This window comes from Trachemys scripta, chromosome 2 (assembly GCF_013100865.1).
Source record: "Trachemys scripta elegans isolate TJP31775 chromosome 2, CAS_Tse_1.0, whole genome shotgun sequence".
Lineage (NCBI taxonomy): Eukaryota > Metazoa > Chordata > Testudines > Emydidae > Trachemys > Trachemys scripta.
In genome coordinates, this window is record NC_048299.1 from 143,858,758 (window position 1) to 143,881,195 (window position 22,438).

Genomic DNA, 22,438 nt, shown 5'->3' on the forward strand with positions numbered 1-22,438 from the left:
GTGAAACAGCAGCCGACGATTACTGGTGGGGTAGGCACTGCAGGAAGTACTGCCCAAAGAAGCTAGAGAGACAGAACCCTGCAGCCGCCTGATTGGTCAGCACCAATTATTTAAAGCAGGAAGCTGCCCTAGGGAGCCGTCTGAGCAACAAAGCAGGCTCTGGCTTGCTACTGCTACTGACCTCATCCTTCACCCCGTTTTAGTCCCGATTCCTGCCTTCGACCCCGGCCCAGCGGACATCACTGCCTGCGCCCCGGCCGTTACAGTCATGAGCGTCGATGGGGGTCAGGGGGATGGAAAGCTCATGCTGGAAATTGCCTCCCGTTCTCAGCTGGCTGCCAGAGAGGGTGACTGCACAGGCCAGGAGCTGCCAGCCCATGGGTGCTCACCTGTGTTTAAAGCCCTGGATAGTGACCTACCACAAGTGGTGGTGATGATGTGTTCTCCTGCTTAGTCTCACCTGCAGTTCCTACAACAGCAGCTTCAGTTTTCTCATCAGTCTCCTGGCCACCATTCCCCACGTGCCAGGGCGAGCTCTGGATTCGCTTTGCGGTGGCGAAGCAGGTAGTTATTAGGAAAGTGGGATGCTGAGGCTTGCCTTTATGGTCCCCCTAGTCCCTTTTGAAGTGTGTTATCTGGATCGCTTCTCTCTCCGGTCGGTCAGAGGTAAACGGATGGGTGTAGAGCAGGTTAATGAGACGTATGCACTAGCCACTGCTGCTCAAATCTTCCCCGTCGCTATCCGTGTTCCTCATGGGTGAGGGAGGTGAAATCCAGTCCAGGAAGTTCCCATCCACCCTGTAGATCAGGAACATCTGAGCTTGGGAGCCGAGCAGTGGAGAATTCTGCAGGGCCGATGAGATGTCTGTGTTTCGGCTCCATCTTCTCTTGCTGGTGCCGTTCGCTTCTGGAGGCTTTCAGCTGAGAACGGAATAGCTAGGTGGGTCAATCAGCAACAAGGGAATGGCCTGCCATTAGATTAGCTTATTTGTTGGCTCTTAGTGGAAGTGCCCGTAGACTGTCACGGGGAGGGCAGTGCTTTCCAGGCAGGAGGGGGCATTGATACAACACTCTGAGATCATGAGATGAAGAGCAGGGCAGGTTGTCAGCTCTTTGGGGGCAGGGGCTGTCCTTTTGTTCTGTGTCTGTACAGCACCTGGCACAATGAGGGCCTGGGCCATGGCTGGGGCTTCTAGGGGCAACCACCACACTATAAATCATAATATGCTTCTGTGCAGCGCAGACATGCTGCAGTTTGCTCTGGCTTTCCAGTTATGCTCATGCATGAGATGGAGCTTTGTGCACGAAGTGTCCTTGTAAACTTGGGTGTCTAGGATTTCACAGCTGTTGCTATGCGACGGGGACAAAACTCAGGTCCTCCTGTTCCAGAAGATGAACCGCTGCTGCTTGGTCTAAAGCAGTATGGGGTCTAAGCCATGCAGATAAGCAGTTTTGATTCTTTCCCATAGAGGGCAGTGGTGTGCATACCTGCTGCCCACTTCGCGGCAATATCTCATCTAGATGAGTAGCAATTTTACGTTGAGCTGAAATCCCATTTGTCTACAGTGGGAGCTGCAAAGCCCTTCTCAGTGGAGTTGGCTGGCATTGCCTGAGAATTCATAGGAACTGCCAGGCTGCGTCTGACCCGAATTCAGTCCATCCCAGTGTCCTGTCTCAGATGGTGGCCAGCACCATACGCTTCAGAAGATGTGAGAACCCTGCAGTAGCAGGTATGGGATCATCCGCCCTTCACAATTGGTCTCATCCTGACCCCGAACAGTTAGATTGTCTCAGGCCTTGAAGCATAAAGGTTCATATCCCTTCCAACACTTTTGCTGGCATTAATATGATAACTCTGAATATTCATATAAACACCCAATTCCTTTTTGACTCTTGCTCAGTGCTGGGCCTCAGTGACTTCTAATGGCAATGAGTTCCACAGGCTAATGACGTGCAGTGGGATCTAGGCACCGGACTGCCATTTGTCCATTTGAAAATCTTCCCCAGGAGCGCTGTGTGTTGCAGACTGTTATGCGCACATCAGCGGAAGGTATTATTGATAGTTCTAAGCTATGGTTGTAAAGCAATCTATTGACCTATTTTATGTCATTATTGTAGTGCCTAGGGACCGACCAAGAATGGGGCCCAGTTGTGTTAGGTGCTGCACATAGACATAATAAGAGACAGACCCTACAATCTAAAGAGATAAGGCAGATAAAGGGTTAAGGGGAAAGGGTCTAGCATACAGGCGGAGTAATTAGAGCGATGGTTTGCAAATAGTGCCACAATTTTGCAATTGATCGCCCATGTATTAAAACCCCCATCGGACACAATTTAACCCCGTATCTACTGTTTACAAATGTCCCCATCCCCTCCACGTAAAGTGTGACCAAAGTGCAGTCGCTTCAGCTCTGGTTTTTGCATCAGAATGCACCCAGCCTGTCTTTTTGTGTCCCCGTCCCGCTCCCCTCCTACCGCCTGTTCCCAACATCTGCAAAGTCTCTGAAGCGCCTGGCAGTCCTGCCGGCGTGAAGCAGCCCAGCCACAATGGCTGTGTGGGTGCGTTCACCCATGAACATCAGCCGGGGCATGGGAATCCTTGTTTAAAAGTGTCTTGCTAGCAAAACTCGGCAGGGCCGTGTGGGCCGGCTCTCTTCCCCCGGGGGTGATGGATAGTGCTGGCTTTGGAGGGTGGAGGGGGGAGCTGGCGTTGTTAATTAGTGCTTCCAGGAAGGAGGCGAGTGGGAAGATTAATCTGTGCTGATTAGCTCCAGCGAAAACCCCAGGTTGCCGCGATCAGTTGGCTGAGAGTGTCTGACAGAGTACTCTGGTCTGCTTGCCAGAGGGGAAGGAGTGGGGAGACAAAGGGGCTCTCCCCTGGTGTACATCGGAAGGAACGCTGTTGAACTCGCTGGGCGTGATTCCGCGCTCAGTCGCACTGATTGGCGGCCAATGGGATAACACTGGTGTAGGACCTATCTGAAGGCAGGATCAGAAATTAGGGCCTGATCCTGCAAGAGGAGTGTAAGGGCAGGAGTTGTGGGGGGACTCAAAATTACTTCCTTTCCTTGGCTGTGATAAAGTGGACCCACTCCTTGAGATACCCCAGGTGCTCAGTGTGTCTCAGGGTACGTCCACGCTTGGAGGGAGGCGTGCGATTCTCAGCCTCCCCCGAGATCTGAGTGTAGACATACCGGAAGCGTAGCTCCCGAGAATGAGAGGGGCGGGACGCAGCTCTGCTGGGATAAAGGATTCTGTTACCAAACTAACGTATGCATTGGAGGGGAGGGAGTGAATGCTAGGCAGAATTTCAGGTGTCCTTAGGCCTTAGTCTTGCTGCCCAGCTGCAGATCCCTAGTGCAGACACGATTTGCACAAGTGCAGACACGATTTGCACAGCTGCAGCTCTATCTCAAAATCCCAATGCAGACGAGACCTCGGTTGACTTCCAGCTGGATGGCTAGGGAGAGGCGATTGGGACCCAGCACGGGCTGTAGTGGGGAAGGCACTTGGATGCACAGCAGAAGGGATGCGTGGGGTGAGTCACGCCATCCGACGGGGTTAGAGGCCTGGGGAGAAGAAAACAAGGATACGGGGTGTGGGAGGGGAGAACATCCTCACATACCTTTGGCATAAGCAAGTCTCCCAGGAATTAACATAGCCGTGAGGTCTGCGATCTTCCGCTCTTGGAGTCTGGCTAGCTATCCCCCCTCCTCCTCACCTGAGAAGTCTGAGGGAAATCCACCCACACCCATTGGCATGGCCAGCATGGAAGAGCTGAATCGTAGCTCATAGCGGGGCTGCTGTGCTGTCACATTTGTGGAATCGGGTGAAATTCAGGGGTTAGTATCAGACCCCTGCACCAGCTGGTTCCCACTGTTTGGAGGGTGAAGGTGGTGCACAGACCTCTGTGCGAGCACCTTGCATGAGGGGGGAATGTCACACCATGTGAGCCACAGTGTGGGCAGGGCTGGTTTCCGCACAAGGAAGCGAGAAGGAAAGTGTGAAACACAAATGGCCGTGCGAGTGAAAAGAAGCATTCATGATGCAGTGGGCTTGGGATTCAGGAGACCTGGGTTTGATTCCTGACTCTGCCACTGGCCTGCTGGGTAAGCTCCAGCAAGACACTTTCCCCACCTCTGTGCCTCAGTTTCCCCATCTGTAAAAAGGCAACGATGATACTGACCTCCTTTGCAAAACACTATGAGAGCTATGACTGAAAAAGCTCTATATAGAAGCTAGGAATTACTGTTCTTCTCTCTCATTTCCTTTAGGGACAGTCTGTTTTTTAAATCACATCCATTCTGGCAGCTCAGCGGGCGCTGATTCTTTCATTGCATGTCCTTGCTCTTGCCTACACTCATTTGATGCCTTTTTCCACCAGGTATGGCGAGAAGGGGAAAGCCATCAGAATCGAAAAGGTCATCTATACAGGGAAGGAAGGCAAAAGCTCCCGGGGCTGCCCGATAGCGAAGTGGGTAAGTGCCAGCCATCTTGGTGGGCTTTCAGATTTTTTTTAATATGACTTACTCAGACCAAGAATGATTTCCCAATTCTTCTGTCATCTGAGTGTGATCTCAAAGTCACCTTGCGCTTTGGGGGGAGAAGGGGTGATCAGAGAATGGGGTATCTACAGTAATGGTACAGGTGCTCGGAGGCTGTGGGGATGGGCATAGAATGAATAGATGGAGGGCTAGATGCAGAGAATAGAACATTCACACATTCCATCACCAGGTGAGATATTTTCATTGGTCTTGTGTTCAGAAATGTTAGAGAGCTCTCTCTTTTCTTAACTCAAATCCATCTAATTTTATTTCATTGCTTAATCTAGCCAGCTAATCTAATCGATTGGATCTAATCTATCTGAGGTGATCTAAGCTGTTTGCGCTAATCTGATCTGCATCTAATCTGTGCAATCTAATCTGTTTGATCTAAAACAGCTCTCTAGTTTGAGCTAGTCTGTCAGATCTACTCTAATCTGTTTGATCTGCTTTCGTAATCTAATTATGGGGAAGAGGATGATTAAAACGCTGGACTGGCACTCAACCAATCTAGGCTCAATTTCTTCGCTATGTGACCTGGGGCAAGTCTTTTGGAAAACTACCCTCCAGTTCGACCACAAATAATAGCCTTGATTCAAGAACTGCTGGATGAAATCCTGTGGCCGGTGTTATGGAGAAGGTCAGACTAGATGGGCAAATTGTTCCATTCTGGCCTTAAAATCTATGAAAGTCACTTATCTCTCTGTGCCTCCAGGCCCTGTCTTTAACATGGGGATGACAATGCTCCTTTTGTGTGTCTTGTCTGTTTAGCTTGTAAATTCTTTGCCGTAGCGACTGTCTTGCACTACGTATATGTATAGGTTAGGTGGAGCCTCCAGGTAAGACTGATACAAGTAATAATCTAACTGCCATAGATTATCTAGTTATTCGTGCCCTGCTCATCACCATGGTATGTGGGCATCTCTTCTCTTTCCTCTCTTTACACTGACCCTCCCTGTCTCTCCTCTCCCCCTTTCTCCCTTTAATCACTATCCCATTCCTTTCCCCACCTGGTCCCTCTCTCTGCAAGGAGCATGGCAGCCAGCTGGCTACAGATTGGACCTTCTGCGCTTTCCAGCGGCCACTTTAAATGGGGAGGTGAGGGGAAACCAACCCTACCCCCAGCACGTGGTCTCACTAGTCAGTGAACTGTTCCACTCTCAGATGGGCCATCAGCAGGCTAACAGAGGCTCTGAGCAGCAGGAGGGCTTGGCTGGGGAGAGTTCTTTGTTCCATGAGAGCGATGGGTCCTGTCTTTCCTTTTTTGGTCTCTGTTTTTGGTGCTCAACGTTTTTAGCTGGGTGATACTGAGCCATGTTGGAGGGACCTAGTTCTGTCCTGTTGAGTGGCGGCTGCTCCCGCAGCAGATCCTGGGGTGCTCACGGCGGAGAATGCTGGTACTGTAAAGTCCAGTGGGCCAATTTTACAATGTAGCAACCCAGCAAAAGCTGCGCATGGTGGGATACCCTACCTGGGCTAGCGTGAATGCAGCTAGCTTGGGTCTCAACAGTAGTGTAAACAGCACAGTCTGGACTAGAGAACCTGGCACGCTCTGAAGTTCATGCTGTCCTGTTTACACTGCTGCAGTTACCTTCGTTAGCTGGATTCAGGTAGGGGAGCGTGTGCGCTTCTCTGACTGTGTAGCCCTGCCCTCAGTTGGTTTCAGAGAGGGGATCAAATGAATGAATTGACTTTAACCCTGTCAGCTGAGAGGAGAACCTGACCAATATGTTCCAAACCACCAACTTGTATTTGGTTAATGTCCATGTGCCGTGTTGTACTGAATATCGCACATGGAGACCTTAGGGTGACCAGATGTCCCAATTTTATAGGGACAGTCCCGATTTTTGGGTCTTTTTCTCATATAGGCTCCTATTACCCCCCACCCCTGTCCCAATTTTTCACATTTGCTATCTGGTCACCCTAGGAGACCTGTAGCTGAAGGTGAACCTGGACTGTGGAATTCACCACCTGGCCCAGACTTCTCTGGGGATTCCCGCTGCATTTAACAGGGTCTTGGGCATTTCCATCCTAAACACTGCTCAGCCCCGGAGACTGAAGAAAGACCAGGGGAGTGCTGAAGTGGGGGAGGGACCCGATGTGTAGAAGGAGGGAGCAGAAAAGATCCAGACTGTGGCAGAAGTTATGGAAATCATTTTAACTGTGTGTTATTTTAAAGAACACTGGGCCAGATTCAGATCTCATTGGCACCGGTGTAAATTTGCTGAAGGCAATGGAGTTACATCGCTGTAACTGAGATCAGAATCTGCCTCATATGTAGAGGAATTCTGGATTCTTTTCTCAATGACATGAGCATAAATCAGGCGCAACCCCCTCGAAAGCAACTGGAGAGCCCAGAATCGGCCCATCAAGTTTCTAATGGCTCAAACTTGGAGCTGGTATCTCTGGGTTACCAGGAAGTCAAGCTGCCTAAGACCTGCTAAGATCCCACCATGGGATTGTCTCTCGCACTGCATCAGGAGGGATTGAGCTGAGAACAGGTGTCCAGTGAAGGTCGCATTGCTGGAAGGGCTGAGTGTGATCACCGGGACCGGGTTTGTCTCCGAGCTGGGCAGAGGTGCTCGAAAGCGGCTGATAAGAGTGGCCACCGGGGAGCATATGGGAGGAGATAACGCTGGCCCAACAGGGACCAAACAGCGCAGTGCCCTGGGGGGGTGGAAGCCAGCTGCCAGCCTAGTTATGTTTCTCAGCGTTGCTCTGTGCTGCTGGCCATTGTGGGGAAACATGAAGGACTTGAGATCGAGGGACAAAGTCTGACTCCTACGTTACAGGCCAGGCTAGAGCCAACTCTGATGCTGGTTCACAGAGGGAGAGGGGAGCTGGAGCAGTGCTGCTGGCTGACAGAAACCCTTTCCATTGTGTTTTAAAGCAGGGAAGGTGCCGTTCTATCACGGTCAGAGGGATGTACCCCAATGTCAGGGTGGGGGTGCTGTCCAGCTGTGAGGGGGCATCTGCACCCCGATGTCAGGGTGGGGGTGCTGTGCATCTATCAGGGGGCATCTGCATCCTGATGTCAGGGTGGGAATTAATGTTCTTCTGGGGTGGGAAAAGGAAGTCAAGTTTGAACGTTACCCATGTCCTGGTGGCCGGCTCGTTGATTTCTTTTAGAGCACGTCAGATGCGTTTTTAAACCCATTTTTTGCCAGTGCTAGGGGACAGAAAAAGGTAATTTCTATCCTGAGGTTCTTGTATTTCTGTGCAGAAACATCGGAGTGTTTGTGTGCGTGTGTGTGGTTGAGATGACATGGATTCAAACATCCCCAGACATTGGGGGGAGAGGGGGAGGCGTCACTGATGCTTTCAAAAAACATGGAAACCCCCCCAGATGCAGATACAGGCTGAATGGCAAGTGTGTTTCCTTTCCCGTGATGCTCTCAGATCCCCCATGCTAAACAGGGCCAGTACTTGTCTGAGAGATCTGCATGGAGAACCTAGCTGGTCCAAGAAGCAGTGTCGGTGTACCAATAGGAAGTAATCTAAGTCGGTGCTGGACGGTTCTCCCAGCCAGGTGTAAATGCTGCCTTTGGAGGTCAGACGTGCAGGAGTCCTGGTGGCTCGTGGCGACGCTGGGGGATGTGGTTTAGAGAAGCAGCCGGGTGGGTGTGAAAAGCAGCCAGTGTGAGGAATTCCCCAGTGTCTCAGCAGCGGGAGGCAAATGAGCGAGTGAGCGCCAGGATGTGAGTAGCAGCGTGTGTAATGGACTAGCCGATATGGAAGTGAAAGACCGTGGCTGAGTAGGTCAGTCGAACCTTGTCTACGTTAGGGAAATTTTGCAGAATTTCCCACCGTTGCAAACCCCCGCTCAGCTCTGCAGCTGTAAACGCCCTGCTCAGAGCAGGTCTCATAGACATGGGGTGAAATCCTGGCTCACAGGGGTCAGTGGGAGCTTTGCTGTCAACTTCATTGTGGCCAGATTTCACTCTGAAGGCTCAAAAGGCTGAGGGCCTGTCTACTTGCATCGGTGCAGATGAAACCTGTGTTAGTAGCCATGGGAAAAGTTTGCAAAGTCTGTATCTAATTCCCAAGCCCCAGGGAGGGCCATCGGCATCAAACCTGGGACCATGTGCTTTTAGGGTCTGAGCTAAATGACCCACATCTGTTGGCTGATAGTGTAGCAGGCTCAGCAACCTCTGTATGTGGCCCAGCCACCACTAGAGTGGGATACCGCACCACACTGAGTGGGGGTAGGTGATAGGCACATGACCCAGGCGTCTGAGAGATCATTTCAACCCACGCTGATGTTAGAAAGTCTGCCTGGCTCCAGTGCTTTAGCTCACAGACCTGGTATGAAGCTGCTGTGATTGGCCAAATCATGACACTGCGATTCCAGTGGCACTCATTGAAATCAGTGGGGATTTTGCCCAAATAAGGGATTCCAGGATTTGATTAATAGGGATGTACACACACTTTTCTCATGCGTATGGGGCCAAATCCTGAAGCCGTTAGTCCATTAATTCCTCAGTGGGAGCTTTGCCCAGGTAGTGGCCTGAGTAGAGCTGCTTCGGATTTCTTACACAAAATGTTTTTCACCAAAAAAAAGCCAATTTGCTGAAACCTGAACTGTTTGTATTGGTAGAGCCCTGCACGGATACAAAATTTGGATCCATCTCCAGTCTGCCAACATGGTCCATGGATATCTGCAGATTTGCAGGGGTCCAGATATAAAATTTGGATCCGCATCCATCCGCAAACATGGTCCGCAGATATCCACGGGAATAAAGTGGATCGCTGCAGATTTGCAGGCCTCTAAGCATTGGGTTCAATGAAACACCCAGTGCGAAAAATTGGTGGTTTAAAAAAATAGTTTCAAAGTTGTCAAACCAGAAAATTTAAGTTTTTCAAGCCTAAATGACTTTTCATTTCCAAGTAAATTTACACTAAAAAGGTTGTTGTTTTTTTAAGGGAAAAAGGGTGAAATGGAAACCAAACATTTCCATTGACTCAAAACCATTTTTTTTTTCAGATTTTCGGTTTGCAGAATTTTTTTGACATTTTGATTTTTCTCTGGATTTGAGGCAGGAATAAATTTTGCAATGTTGAAACATCTCATGGGTTGGGAAAACCATTTCCTGCCCAGCCCAAAATCTGAGTGAAAACTAAAGTCCTCAAGATCTGGCCCCTTAATATTTCCGGAGATCTATGCAGGGCTTCCAAAAGTGACTCATGGGTTCGAGACATCATAACGGGCTGTGACTTTCAGAAAGTGTTGAACACCTCCCACTCTGAAAACCAGGCCCCTTTAAAGTGGGTGGCCAGGTTGACTTTTGAGAATCCCTGGGCACCTGCTTATAGGGCAATATTTTAAAAATGTGTAAGGAATTTAGGAGAACAGCGGTGGGACTTGTGCTCCTGAATCCCACAGGGCTCTTGAAAATCTCTCCCTTCCAGTGGATAACGTTCTGGTGGAAGGGGCTGGATTGAGAATCCCAGAGAATCTAGTTCCATTTACCCACCAAGTGTTACTAGCACAAGCAGTGTCTGTACAACCTCCACCGTGTGACAGTCCCCTTGGTGTGTCTCAGCACTGAAGGGACTCATGAGGGAGGGGGATTCAGGTTGCATGGCCCATTTAGTCCTGAGATTGCCAACTTATTTTGCCTAGACGTCTGACCACTGAGATGCAGCATGCCCCAGTAGGACAGGTTCTATTCCCAGCATTGCCCATTGCTAGTCACTGCACCTCCCTGTGCTTTTCTTTCTCTTCCCACCCTATGTCTTGTCTGTTTAGACTGTAAGCTGTTTGGAGCTGGGACTGTCTCTTACTAGATGTCTGTACAGCACCTAGCGTGATGCGACCTGCTCTTGGTGGGATCTCCAGGCACTCCAGTAGCACAGCTGTTCATAATAATAGTAGTGACTATTGGTCACTACCGAGCAGATCTAGGGGTTGAATATCCCATTGCTGGTCCCCGATTAGAAGGGCCTGCAAGCTCCTCACAGCCATTCCTGGCGAAAGCGAGAAGGAAAACATGCATCTGAGGGCGGATGGCTCCAGATATTTTCTGGGGACAGAGCTTCCTGTCTCCACCCTTGCCTTTCGCCACTAACTGTGCACGGCTGCTTTCCAGGTGATCAGGAGGCACAACCAAGAGGAGAAGCTGCTGTGTTTGGTGCGGCACCGAGCCGGTCACCACTGCCAGAATGCTGTCATCATCATTTTAATCCTGGCCTGGGAGGGCATCCCTCGCACCCTGGGTGACACGCTGTACCAGGAGCTCACTGACACGCTCACTAAATACGGAAACCCCACCAGCCGCAGATGCGGCCTGAATGACGAGTAAGTTCCGTTTGCGCCGCAGCCCGGGCGCTGTGATTTCCCCTGCTAAACAGGGGCCTTGGTCCATGTTTGCATGGGAGGTCTTCCCGGGGCTCTTTGGGGTAGGTGACGTTCAGAGTCAGCATGGCGCTGCTGTTGGTGGACTGCTGGGGCCGGAGGGGCTGTCTTTCTGGGCGGCACATCAATCCGAAGCCCTGGTGGCTTGTGGACATTACAGGTCTCATGGCGCTTTCTTTCTGCCAGAGTCCCAGTGCTAGCGACAACCCTGCATAGGTTCCATAATGTAATGCTGGGTCCATGGATTTTTGGATGGAAACCAAGGGGAGTTTTGAGCCCAAATCTGTTTCGGCTGAGGCGATGTCTGCCCTGCAGCTGGGAGATATCATTCCTAGCTTGGGTAGACATGCACGCGCGAGCTTTGATGGAGCTAGTGTGCTAAAAAGAGAGCGGCTTGGACTAGCCACCTGAGTACAAGCCCGGCCGAGATCCTAGGTGTGTGCTCAGGTGGCTAGCTTTTTAGCATGCTGGCTCGTGTACATCCGCTGGGAATCCCACCAGCCTGCCACAGCGGAGACATAGGCTACGTTTGACTTCGAGCTTTCTGAGGCTGGAATTTAGGAGCTGCAAACTCCTGCAAGGAAACGGCTGCATCAGCCCCCTGTGCAAAGGGAAACTAATGAGGTGCGCCCAGTTCTTGGGCTCGCCCTGTCACAGATTGTTGTTTGTTGCATGTCGTAAAGACTCACCCGGGCGCTGCCTCGCCCAGAGCCAGATTCCAACTGGGGTCAGTGCGTTCTGCCTCCAGGAATTCCCACTGCAGCGTCCACTGGACGCTCCGTTGGCTGGAACAGAACTGGCATCTCCGGTGAGTGAAATTCCTCCTTGCTTGTCTCTTGCAGCCGGACCTGTGCATGTCAGGGCAAGGACCCCAACACCTGCGGTGCTTCTTTTTCCTTCGGCTGCTCCTGGAGCATGTATTTCAATGGATGCAAGTACGCCCGAAGTAAAACTCCCCGGAAGTTCCGACTGGTGGGGGACAATCCCAAAGAGGTCAGTGAGCCCCCTCTGCCTGCCTCCGTTAACTCAAGCAGGGAAGGTAGTGCTGGGGAAAGGTGCTGGAGGGGAAGCTCTTTATCAGTAGATCCTGGCTTTACAGGTGAAAGGATACAAAAAGTCGTCCCAGTAAAGCATTTCTGAAATAGCCTTTCTGTTAAACACATAGGGTGAAATCCTGTCCCCAGTGAAATCAATGGCAAAATTCTCATTGTCGTCCATGAGCCAGGAGTTCACCCTGGGGATCTCCAGAGTACGGGGTGATGCAATGTGGTATAAAGCTTCCACAGCCACTCAGTTGGGATGACCCAAACCAGGCCATATAGTTACTGACGCAGGGAGAAGTTATATGAGGCTCGAGAGTCTCTTTAATCTAGGAAGCAAAGGCAGAACAAGATCCAGTAGCTGGAAGCTGAAGTCAGCAAAATTCAAACTAAATATAGATGTGTATTTTTGATAGTGAAGGGAATGGGCCAGTGGGACAGACCCCAAGAGACGTGGTGGATTCCCCGTCACGTGGAGTCTGTTGGGTGTCACTTTCTGTAAGGGACGTTCTAGCTCAGCCACAAGTGCTGGGAATCCCTGGGTGAGATTCTCTGCCCTGGGCTAGGCAGGAGACCAGACTAGGCGAGCACAATGGTCCCTTCCAGCCTAAAGGCCTGCGGCCTGTGTAGCTCACATGTGAATTTTCCTCTCGCGAGCCATCTCCCCCTTGGGCTGAGGCAAACGCACCTTGCCCCACCCAGACCGTGATCTGGATGAGACGCTGGAGAATAAACGCTCTCTCGTTATTCCCTTTTGCAGGAAGAAGTGCTCAGAAACAGCTTCCAGGACTTGGCTACTGAAGTCGCTCCACTTTATAGGAGGCTTGCGCCGCAGGCGTATCAAAATCAGGTACCAAAGAAAACTATTCTTCCTCCCCCCTCTGGTATTAGCATTACAGACCCTTAGTTTAGGGCTACTCGGTGTCTGCTTGGACGAAGATCCCACCAGCACAACTGCCCTGAGATGGCCACAGTCCCAGCTGGAGCTAACTCTAGGAGATGTGGGCGGGGGGGGGGGGTCAAGCAGCTGTCCTGTCATTGACTGACACAGCACCGGGCATTTGAATTTCCCCCAGCAATTCTCTAGTAGCGCAGAGCTAATTTTGCCTGATGCAACCCATGGAGGTTGTGGTTGGAAATGTGGGCGCATGTCCCTGGAGATACAGCCCAGAGGGGCATCCCGGTGACATATTGCACAGACACAGCCCTGTAATGCTGAGTGGGTGATGTGCCAGCAGAGTGAAGCCTTCAGGGCTGCTTGATATTTGCTTCTTTCCTTGATTAGCTGAAGGGACTCTAGTGCTGGCAGAAGGTGCTAGGCTGACAGCCCCAAATGCCTCTGTTTTTCCACAGGGTGGGCTTCTCCCGGGGGAGACCCCCTCATCTCTAGCAGTCTCCGTCGTCCGTTCAGTCCTTAGGCTGCCAAAAAGGGCACCCCGGGTGGTGGGGTTTTATTATGCCAGCGTGGAAGAAAGGGTCAGTCCTGCAAGGTGCTGTGCATCCCCCTCCTCCGTTGAAATCAGTGGGCACTCAAGGAGCTCAGCACCTGGCAGGCCAAAGGCCACCCCCTGAGTATAAAGTGACAGCATCTGGCCAGATGTTCGCGCTTTAAATGCCTTCAGAGTGCGCTTAGATTGCGCTCTGCCCCCGTGACACCACCACCCAGCCCCATCAGGACTGGTGCAGGCTGAGGGTTTTTAGTGTCAGAAGCCAGGAAGCAGGATGCTCGGATCACGAGCGACACAGGTTGTTTCCAAGGAGGAAGTTTGGCAGCAGCTTGGAGAAAAACGCACCCCAGGGTGGGTGTCCACAACAAGGCTGGGGAAGCATATAGAGCCTGGGCTCTGCTGAGGCTCTTAGGCAGAGAAGAGGAGGGTTGTTGCTCGGGGGTGATGACTGGAGAGATGCCTATGGCAGGGCTTATGTCCAGACAGGAGCAGGCTCACCCCTCTGGCTTTGGATTTACGCTGGTGGCACTGAGATCAGAGTCTGGCATCTGGGACACGGCCAGCCATGTGATCCCTGCTTACTCTCCACTGCCGCTCGCACAGCCGATCTGGAGTCAGTCACAATTGAGCCCTTTGTGTGTTTTATTTCAAATAAAATTCAGTGCATCGCTCCCCAGAAAGATTTGGATCTGTAATCAAGGCTGTAGACAGCCGGGGAATGGGGGGGACAATTGTACCAGAGCCCTAAGCTCAGGGAGCCCCCAAACAGTTGTAATGTCTGTGTAAATAAATTGAAATCGGCAGAGGTGGGGCCCCAACAAACCTGATGTACCAGGGTCCCACATTTCTCTCAATGGGCTTTTCTGTGATAATAGAAGGCCCTGATCCAGCAAAGCCCTTAAGCATTTACCTACTTAAAAATGGACACATGCTTACGGTCTAATTCTCATTCACACTAAAGCTTCTTCGCATCACTCTGGCCTTACAGGGTCTGTCTACACTGCATTGAAAACCCGGGTCTGTGGGACCCGCTTGTGGACTTGGCGTTTCCACGCCTGCGCTGGAGCATCCACACTGCATTGTAACCCTGGGTTTGCCGTGCACAGCTGTGCTAGCCTGTCCATACTGGGCCATGCAGCCCTTCTGATTCACGGCTGCGGCTGAAGCTGCGTCCACACCACAGAACGACAGGGCTTGGATCCGAGTCTTGGCAGGATTCGGGCTCTGTCCCACCTCCCTGGCAGGGTCCTGAGCGCCTGCTGGCTGAATCAGGCTGATTTGTGTGTGGACGGAAGGAGGGCTTGGGCTCAAACCTGAATCAGCGCCTAGGCTCAGTGTGCAGCGTAGATGTACCCAAAATGGGTTTAGATGACAGCTAATCCTGTTCGAGTACAGCCAGACCAGTGTGAAAGGGCTTCAGTCTAGCAGCGAATTGGGCTCCTAAGTGTTTTGCTGGGCTGAGGCCTACATCAGCAGCTCTCAGCCTGTGGGTTGCTAGTGCCAGTGGAGGCTCCAGCAGTTGTCTGGAGTGTCACAAGTCTCTTCCCAGACCCCTGACTCCAGCCCGTTACTGAGCTGGCTTTGCTCAGTAACGGGTACCTCCAATATGGGCAGGCTTCCATGTAGCAGCGGAGTAACAGGAGCCGTCTCATTTCCCTTGGGCTAGGTTACAAACGAGGATATCGCAATAGACTGCCGGCTCGGTCTGAAAGAAGGAAGGCCGTTCTCTGGGGTGACCGCGTGTATGGACTTCTGTGCGCACGCTCACAAGGATCAGCATAACCTCTACAACGGATGCACGGTGGTAAGGAGGCATTTTCATTCTCGGCTTAGGGAAAGAGGAAGGGGAGAGCACCCTTCTCTTGCAAGGTCATCTCAGCATTGGGTGAAAGGTGCCTGGTCTGCAGGATGAATGCAGCATGACAACATCCCTCCCTACCATCCCACCTCTGCTCTGCAAGGACCGCCTTGAGGTGGGGATTCAGTCGGTCTCCATGGTGCACTCAGACATTTCCAGTGGGGCTGCTAAGGAATAATCAAGGGAGGCAGCATGGCCTAGTGAAATGAGCACTAGCCTGGCACTCAGGAGACTTGGATTCTAGTCCCAGCCCTGCCACTGGGCAAGTCACTTTCCCGCTCTGTGCCGATGGGAATGGTGGGGCTGACCTCCTTTGTAAAGTGCTTTGAGAGCTGCTGATGAAAAGCACTGTGTAAGACAGGTGGTGTTAGTGAAGGCCAGTTATGCTAGGCTGGTTGTGTGTGTGAGTGAGAGATGCAGGTGGACTGAGAACCACTATCCGTCTCTCTGATCCTGGGCTGGTTTGGGATCCAGCAGCTGTGAATAAGGCTGTTTTCGCTCACCTAGCAAGGGGCCACAGGCTAGATCTTTAGCCGGTAGAAATCGGTGTAGCTCCACTGAAGTCCACAGAGCTGTGTTGATTTGCATCAGCTGAGGGTCTGGCCCCACGTCTCAAACTCAGGGTGTGTTCTGAAGCAGGTCTGCATGTGCCAGCTGCTCCTTGCAGTGGGGGAGGAGGTAAAGATTACTCACTTTTGCTGCACAGCTCGGACATGGCTAGGCAGCAATGCAAAGTGCTGCCATCTGCTAACAGACAATATTTGTATCCCCTCCACTTTTTTCAGAGAGCCTGATTTCAATAGCGGCGCCTTTGAGTTTTCATTTAATTAGAAATTCCCTTTCTGGGGAAGGAATTATCTCTGCCTATCAAGGGTTCTGTGATCCACAGCTGAAAGATCTGAGAGGCTACATACTTAATTATGACACCCTTCCCCCCACCCCGCACCCCAGCACACACACTGAGTACAGTACCCAGTTATTGCAAGCCAAAATATCAGCTTTCACTCAAATCTTTCTCTGTAATTGCCTGAGAACGCAGAAGGGACATCAAAGCCTTGTGATTCATGAGTTAATCTCTGTACAGTGCTGTGAAAATGCCAGGGCTAGATAAAGGACAAGTGCTAATTACTGGTATTAATTTGCCGTCATCACCAGCAGCAGCACCAAAATACGTGGGATACTCCTGAGCTCACACCTGACAAATCCGGCAGAGTTTTTTGGGAGGCAGTGTCGTGTAGTGGTTGGAGCGAGGTTTCTGGGAAGGCTCACTCCTGGGTGCTCTGACTCACTGTGGGTGATAGTCGTCCCACTGTGGGTGATAGACAGAAGGCCCACACAGTTGAAGTAGGGCTTTGGGTTGACACTCTGCATAAGGATCATTTTCATCCTGCATGAGCTCAGAAAGCCGCTGTGCTACGTTTTGCTGGGGGGTGATAAGTTCATCCCTACCAGTTCCCGGGGGGAAGAATGTGAGGCTAATTTCAGTAATGTGTGTAAACACCTAAAGTGAGGGGGGCCTGTCGGAGTGCAAGGTGTTTTTATTTCAGTATAAAAAGGCTCTAGGTGCGGGAAGCAGCAGACATAATTTCCCTGGACTGGAGTAAATTGTTTGCACAAATAAGGTACTGAGGTGAAGTAAAAGCAGGTGAGGATACTAGATCTGCCACATTATCCATATAAATCCTCCCCGCCATTTCAGTGGATATGTAGTATTCTTCGCAGCATATCTGTTGTTGCCGTGGTGCTGTGCGCTGTTAAACAGCGGCCTTGCTTCGTCCTAGAGGTGGCTGCATTTCAGTGGTGGGCAGAATGACTCTTCTTTACATATGGATTGTAAAGTGTCTCGGATACTTTGTGATGAGAAGTGCCGTTTATCCTGGGTGTGAATTCTCACCACGGTAGTCCCAATTCAGGAAAGCACTTAAGCCTGTGCTTAATTTTAACCGTGTACTTCTGTCCCACAGTCGTCAGCTTTTGCATGTATTTAAGTGCCCTTCCTGAATGGAGATGCTTTCAGGGCATATGTTATTAACGGTTTGAATGGGGCTTTCAGCTTCCTGGCCATTGGCTAATTGGTGCTTCTCCCCTGTCCACCCCAGGTGTGTACCTTAACGAAGGAGGACAATCGGAGCATTGGGAAGATTCCTGAGGATGAGCAACTGCACGTCCTTCCGCTGTATAAAATGTCCACCACGGATGAGTTTGGCAGCGAGGAGAATCAGAACGCAAAGATGGGCAGCGGAGCCATTCAGGTGCTCACCTCCTTCCCCAGGGAGGTCAGGAAGCTGCCTGAGCCTGCCAAGTCTTGCAGGCAAAGGCAGCTAGAAGCCAAAAAGGCAGCCGCTGAGAAGAAGAAAATGCAGAAAGAGAAGCTAATCACCCCTGAGAAAATAAAGCAGGAAGCACTAGAAATCCCGACACTCCAGCAAAATACAGGTAACGGGGGCAGGGCTCTGGGTTTGCCGAGTGCCTGTATCTCAGGTGTGTTGCACAGTTTTGTTGCCCTTGGATATGAATTCATCAGGATGCTTTATAGCAAGGATCCTTTGTGGTGCACTATTTTATTCGCTCACCAGTTCGCTCAATAGCACAGATCCTTTGTGTAGCAAGTTTTGTGTTGCACCAATCCAGTAGCTCACCAGTTTGCTTCATGGCACAGATGCTTTGTGGTACCCTGTTGTATTAGCTCACCGGTATGCTTTAGAGCACAGATCCTTTGTGTAAGATAGTTCTGTTGCACTAGTGCTCACAGTGAGATTCAGACCACAAATCCTGCCTCTAGTTCAGGCACTGTTCAGGCCCCTTTCTGGCTTTTTAATGCTATGCCGGTGGGGGCTTTTTTATTTGGCTCTTCTGTGTACCAGGATATCTGCGCTTTGCTGCAAGGCATGTAGCTTACAGAATGTTGTAGGCACATGACCCACAATCAAACACAGCTACGGCCTGCCCTCTAAGCAGCATTTGGATGGCATAGCTCTTCTATGTAAGTCGTGTTGTACAGGCCACTAGTTTAGAACCAGCATTCTCTTGACATCTCCAATCACATAATAAGCGGCGTGTGACCCTCGGTGAAGCTTTAGCAGTGATTGGTTCTGGGGAGAAGATCCTCGGCTGGTGTAGATCAACAGCGTTCCATGGACTCCAGTGGGACTCTGCTGATGTACATCAGCCAAAGCACTGGCCCATGACTTAATCTTTGGCTTACGAAGGAGATTCCCCTAGGCTGTATGGCCAGTCACCGTTGCGCTTTGTGTTTTGCCCACAGGTATGGCGTTGAAAAATGGACTCCCCCAGCACTCAGTCAAACCTTCCATCAAAGTTGAACCTCAGAACCATTACAACTCTTTCAAATACAACGGCAATGCAGTGGTGGAAAGCTACTCCGTGCTGGGGAGCTGCCGCCCCTCAGACCCGTACAGCATGAACAGCGTTTACTCTTACCATTCCTACTATGCACAGCCTAATCTGCCTTCCATGAATGGGTTTCATTCAAAGTTCACTTTTCCCTCCTTTGGATATTACGGATTCTCCAGCAACCACATGTTCCCTTCGCAGTTTCTGAATTACGGTGCCACTGAGCCGAGGAGCGGGGATTGGGTAAGTAGCAGCTATGAGAAGAAACCCGACCTCCAAGCATTGCAAGATAACCTTAACCACACTTACAGGAATTCAGAGTTCTCAGAGCAACTCCCCCACTCTGTACGAAACAAAAACCACCACCAGCGGACCTATGAGAGAGCCAACAGGTATGCCAGCCAGAAGTCCATGGCCATGTCCCATAGGACTAACTCGGTCCCAATGGAAACCCCATCGTTTGCACAAAACACAAACTGTTTCAGCAACCGAGCAATCAAACAAGAGCCCGTAGACGCCTTGTCACACATCGAGTCCATTCAAAGGGCTGCCATGAATGTACAAAACTCGAGTCTCAACCTGTCCGCTGTACCCGTGTCATCTCAGAACGGCGATCAGGAACAACGGTGGAGCCCCTACAAAATCAACAGGAATGTGTCTCCCTCTGACAGGACTAGTAATGCAGAGCGTTCTTGGAATATGTTTACGCCCAATGACAATACCAACTTACCCAACACGAGCATGCAGGATAAGTTGAATTCATTCAATGGACACTCAAACGCTACCCAGTTACCCCAGTCTCACCTCCAGGAGAAACAATGGAACGTATTTTCTGGAGATGGGCAGGCAACGCAACATAGTTCTAGCCTGCTTGGGAAATCATGGAGCCCTTGCAGACTCAACGAAAGCCCTTCAGTCTTGCCTAGTTCTGCAAATTCGAACCTGCAGGAAAAACCCTGGAACCTCAGCCAGCTGAACTTCAGTTCCACCCTCAAGGGGAACCCTGGGTTTCAAGATGAGCTGTGGAACTCGGTCAAGGTGGACGAGAGGAGGACTCCGACACCTAGCTCGGGGCTGCTTGAGAAGCCATGGGATTCCTTTGGCTCGTCGGCCACCATAGGGTCAAGCGTGTGTAGCGAGAAGCCATTCGGCACCTTGAAAGCAGACAGTAACGCGTTCTTGCCCAGTATCCGTCATCAGGAGAAACTGTGGGACCCCTTCAGCTTGGATGACAGCATGGAAGAGTTGCCCGATAAGACCCTCAAGGAGGAGGAGGAAGATGATGAGGAGGAAGAGGAGTGGTCAGACAGCGAACACAATTTTCTGGATGAAAACATAGGCGGGGTGGCGGTGGCCCCGGCCCATGGCTCCATCCTGATTGAATGCGCCAGGCGGGAGCTGCACGCCACCACCCCGCTCAAGAAACCCAACCGGTGCCACCCCACCCGCATCTCACTGGTGTTTTACCAACACAAGAACTTGAACCAGCCCAATCACGGCCTTGCCCTTTGGGAAGCCAAGATGAAGCAGCTGGCGGAGAGGGCAAGAGCGAGGCAGGAAGAAGCAGCCAGGCTCGGGCTCCAGCAGGATACCAAGCCATTCAGCAAAAAGCGCAAGTGGGGAGGCGCCGTGGCCCCCGAACCCCAACACAAAGAAAAGAAAGATTCTGTCCCAACACGGCAAGCAGTGGCTATTCCAACAAACTCTGCTATCACTGTGTCCTCATATGCCTATACCAAGGTAACTGGACCATACAGTCGCTGGATATGAGATTAATACAGCTAATATGGCCATCTTACCTCAACGTCTGCGACACTGGACCACAGTGTTGCTTTGTGGTGCTTTCTCCTAATGCATGTAGGGGAAAAAAATCTACTCAAGTGCAAACCTTCTAAAATCTGCACTTTGAGAGGAGTTAAAAAAACAAACAAATGAACACTTATTGCTGTTAACATTTTTCAGTAATCTAATATTTATATCTCCGCATTTTTTTAATCTATCCTTGTACATCACAAGAATGGAAAAGAAAAATTTATAGTGTCCTTTCACAAAGGAGAGGTTTTTAATTCCATTTAAAATATGTATTTATTGGATTTTTTTTTATTATTACAACAATGAAGCAGATCTTAAAAAAAAAAAAAAAAAAAAACACCAAACCAGCTTGAAAAAAAGAAAATCTGTACAGCTCACTCGTGTTAACGCTGGTAGGGAATTTCAGCTTGGAAACCATCTGGAAATGTGTGCTTCAAAGTCAATCGAAAATGGTTTGAACATCCGGTTTTTCAAATGAACTAAAGTGCATATTTTGCAGCTTGACTGATCGTTTCTTATAGATACAGTAACCCTCTGGGGCTGGGAAATATACAGAGAATTATGTGGAAATCAGTTGCAGATAGAGTAATGGATTCCCACTTCTAGGCAGATGCTGGGGTTTTGCAGATGGTTTGTTTAATGGAGGTGTTTTCTCCTAACAGCTCTGTTTATAGGTAAAGGGTTTGATTTGCCTCCTACTTACCTCAGGATTAAATCCATTGAAATTGATGGAGTTACACCAGTGGAAAACCAGAGCCTGTGTAAACAGGCAGCAGAAGTCTCTAAGTCTGACTTAAGTGGTGCTATGCCTCATCCTGGCCACTCTGCAAAGGGGTAATTTCCTAAGTGGGAGGACAGTCAGGTCTGATGGCTTTAAAGTGCTGTGAGTTCAGAATGTGAGCTAACACCAGACACTTTAGCTGAATACATTATAAACCAGGTTGAAAGCAAGACCAAATTATCCAGGATGATTTGTCTTCATGCTGAATAGTTTATCAGCTATTTTGATATTCTCACCAAACTCACATTGTTATGTATTCAGCTACAAGGTGACATTAGAGAGGAAAGTAGGTTTCTTATACAAGAGACAGAAGCCTGGGACATCTGGACTACTTTCCATGCTATTTTTGTACCGATCATACTCTGTCACCTTATAGCAGTAAAAAAAAAAAATCTGGAGGGGGAAAGAGGGGGTTACTGTATCTTCAAGAACCCAACAAAAACTGTGAATAGTTAGTGTTGCTCTGTGTACTCACTGTTGCTAAGTTTGGTGCTTTCAGTCTCAAGGGGACGTTCTCTGTTTGATCAGCTCTGGGAGGAGTGAATACCGAAAATGACTTGCAAGCCGCCTTCTACATTTTCCAATGGTGCATGCTTCCGTACTGTAAAAACTCCCCTATGACAAGTCGACGTTTTCAAACACAAAAATGAAATTGACGACCGTTTTCTGCAAGCTAATTATTTTCCCGGTGCCATTTTTTATAACAACGATGATGATTACAGCAAAACTAAGTGGTGCTTATTAACAATCTGAATCATGACTTCTTTTCCCCCTCTACAAAGCTGTTGGGAACGATTGATTCAAATAACTTGCTAAATAGGAGTGACGGGTGGGAGGAAATTCTCTGAAGCTAGAGAGACGTTCTCCATGGGAGGGCTGGATTTCTGTGATGTTAGCAGAAATTATATGGAGCGATCCCAAAAAAAATGTAGGGTGAAATTCACCCATGTGCAGAGGCCCTGCACAATTTCTGTGCCCAACTTAAGCCCTGAGTCCTCACTGCTTAGGTCTCGCCTGGTGTAAAAAGACCATTGATTTCACTAGAGTTACAATCATTTACCCCAGCTGAGGATCTGGCCCTGAGGGTTTAAATGGTATTTAAGTGATGCCTGGGCCCTTGAGCATGTTCTCTACAGAGGTGAATTTCTTCCTTCATGGGAACTGAGCCCTGAGATAAATGATAAAGTACTTAATGGATAACAGGTGCTATCCTGCTCCCGTTGAAATCACTGGCAAAATTCCCACTGAC

General features: G+C 50.1%; 1 protein-coding gene across 1 annotated transcript in view; it reads left to right on the top strand.

The window, feature by feature from the left end:
* TET3 (tet methylcytosine dioxygenase 3) overlaps nucleotides 1-22,116 on the top strand; it is a 158,090-nt gene extending 135,974 nt beyond the window's left edge. The window contains exons 6-12 of the mRNA XM_034761729.1: nucleotides 4,385-4,478; nucleotides 10,631-10,839; nucleotides 11,739-11,889; nucleotides 12,697-12,786; nucleotides 15,051-15,188; nucleotides 17,342-17,678; nucleotides 18,508-22,116. Coding sequence (XP_034617620.1) covers nucleotides 4,385-4,478; nucleotides 10,631-10,839; nucleotides 11,739-11,889; nucleotides 12,697-12,786; nucleotides 15,051-15,188; nucleotides 17,342-17,678; nucleotides 18,508-20,366 — 2,878 coding nt within the window. The 3' untranslated portion in view covers nucleotides 20,367-22,116. The remainder of the gene's footprint in view (nucleotides 1-4,384; nucleotides 4,479-10,630; nucleotides 10,840-11,738; nucleotides 11,890-12,696; nucleotides 12,787-15,050; nucleotides 15,189-17,341; nucleotides 17,679-18,507) is intronic.
* The last annotated feature ends 322 nt before the right edge of the window (nucleotides 22,117-22,438 follow it).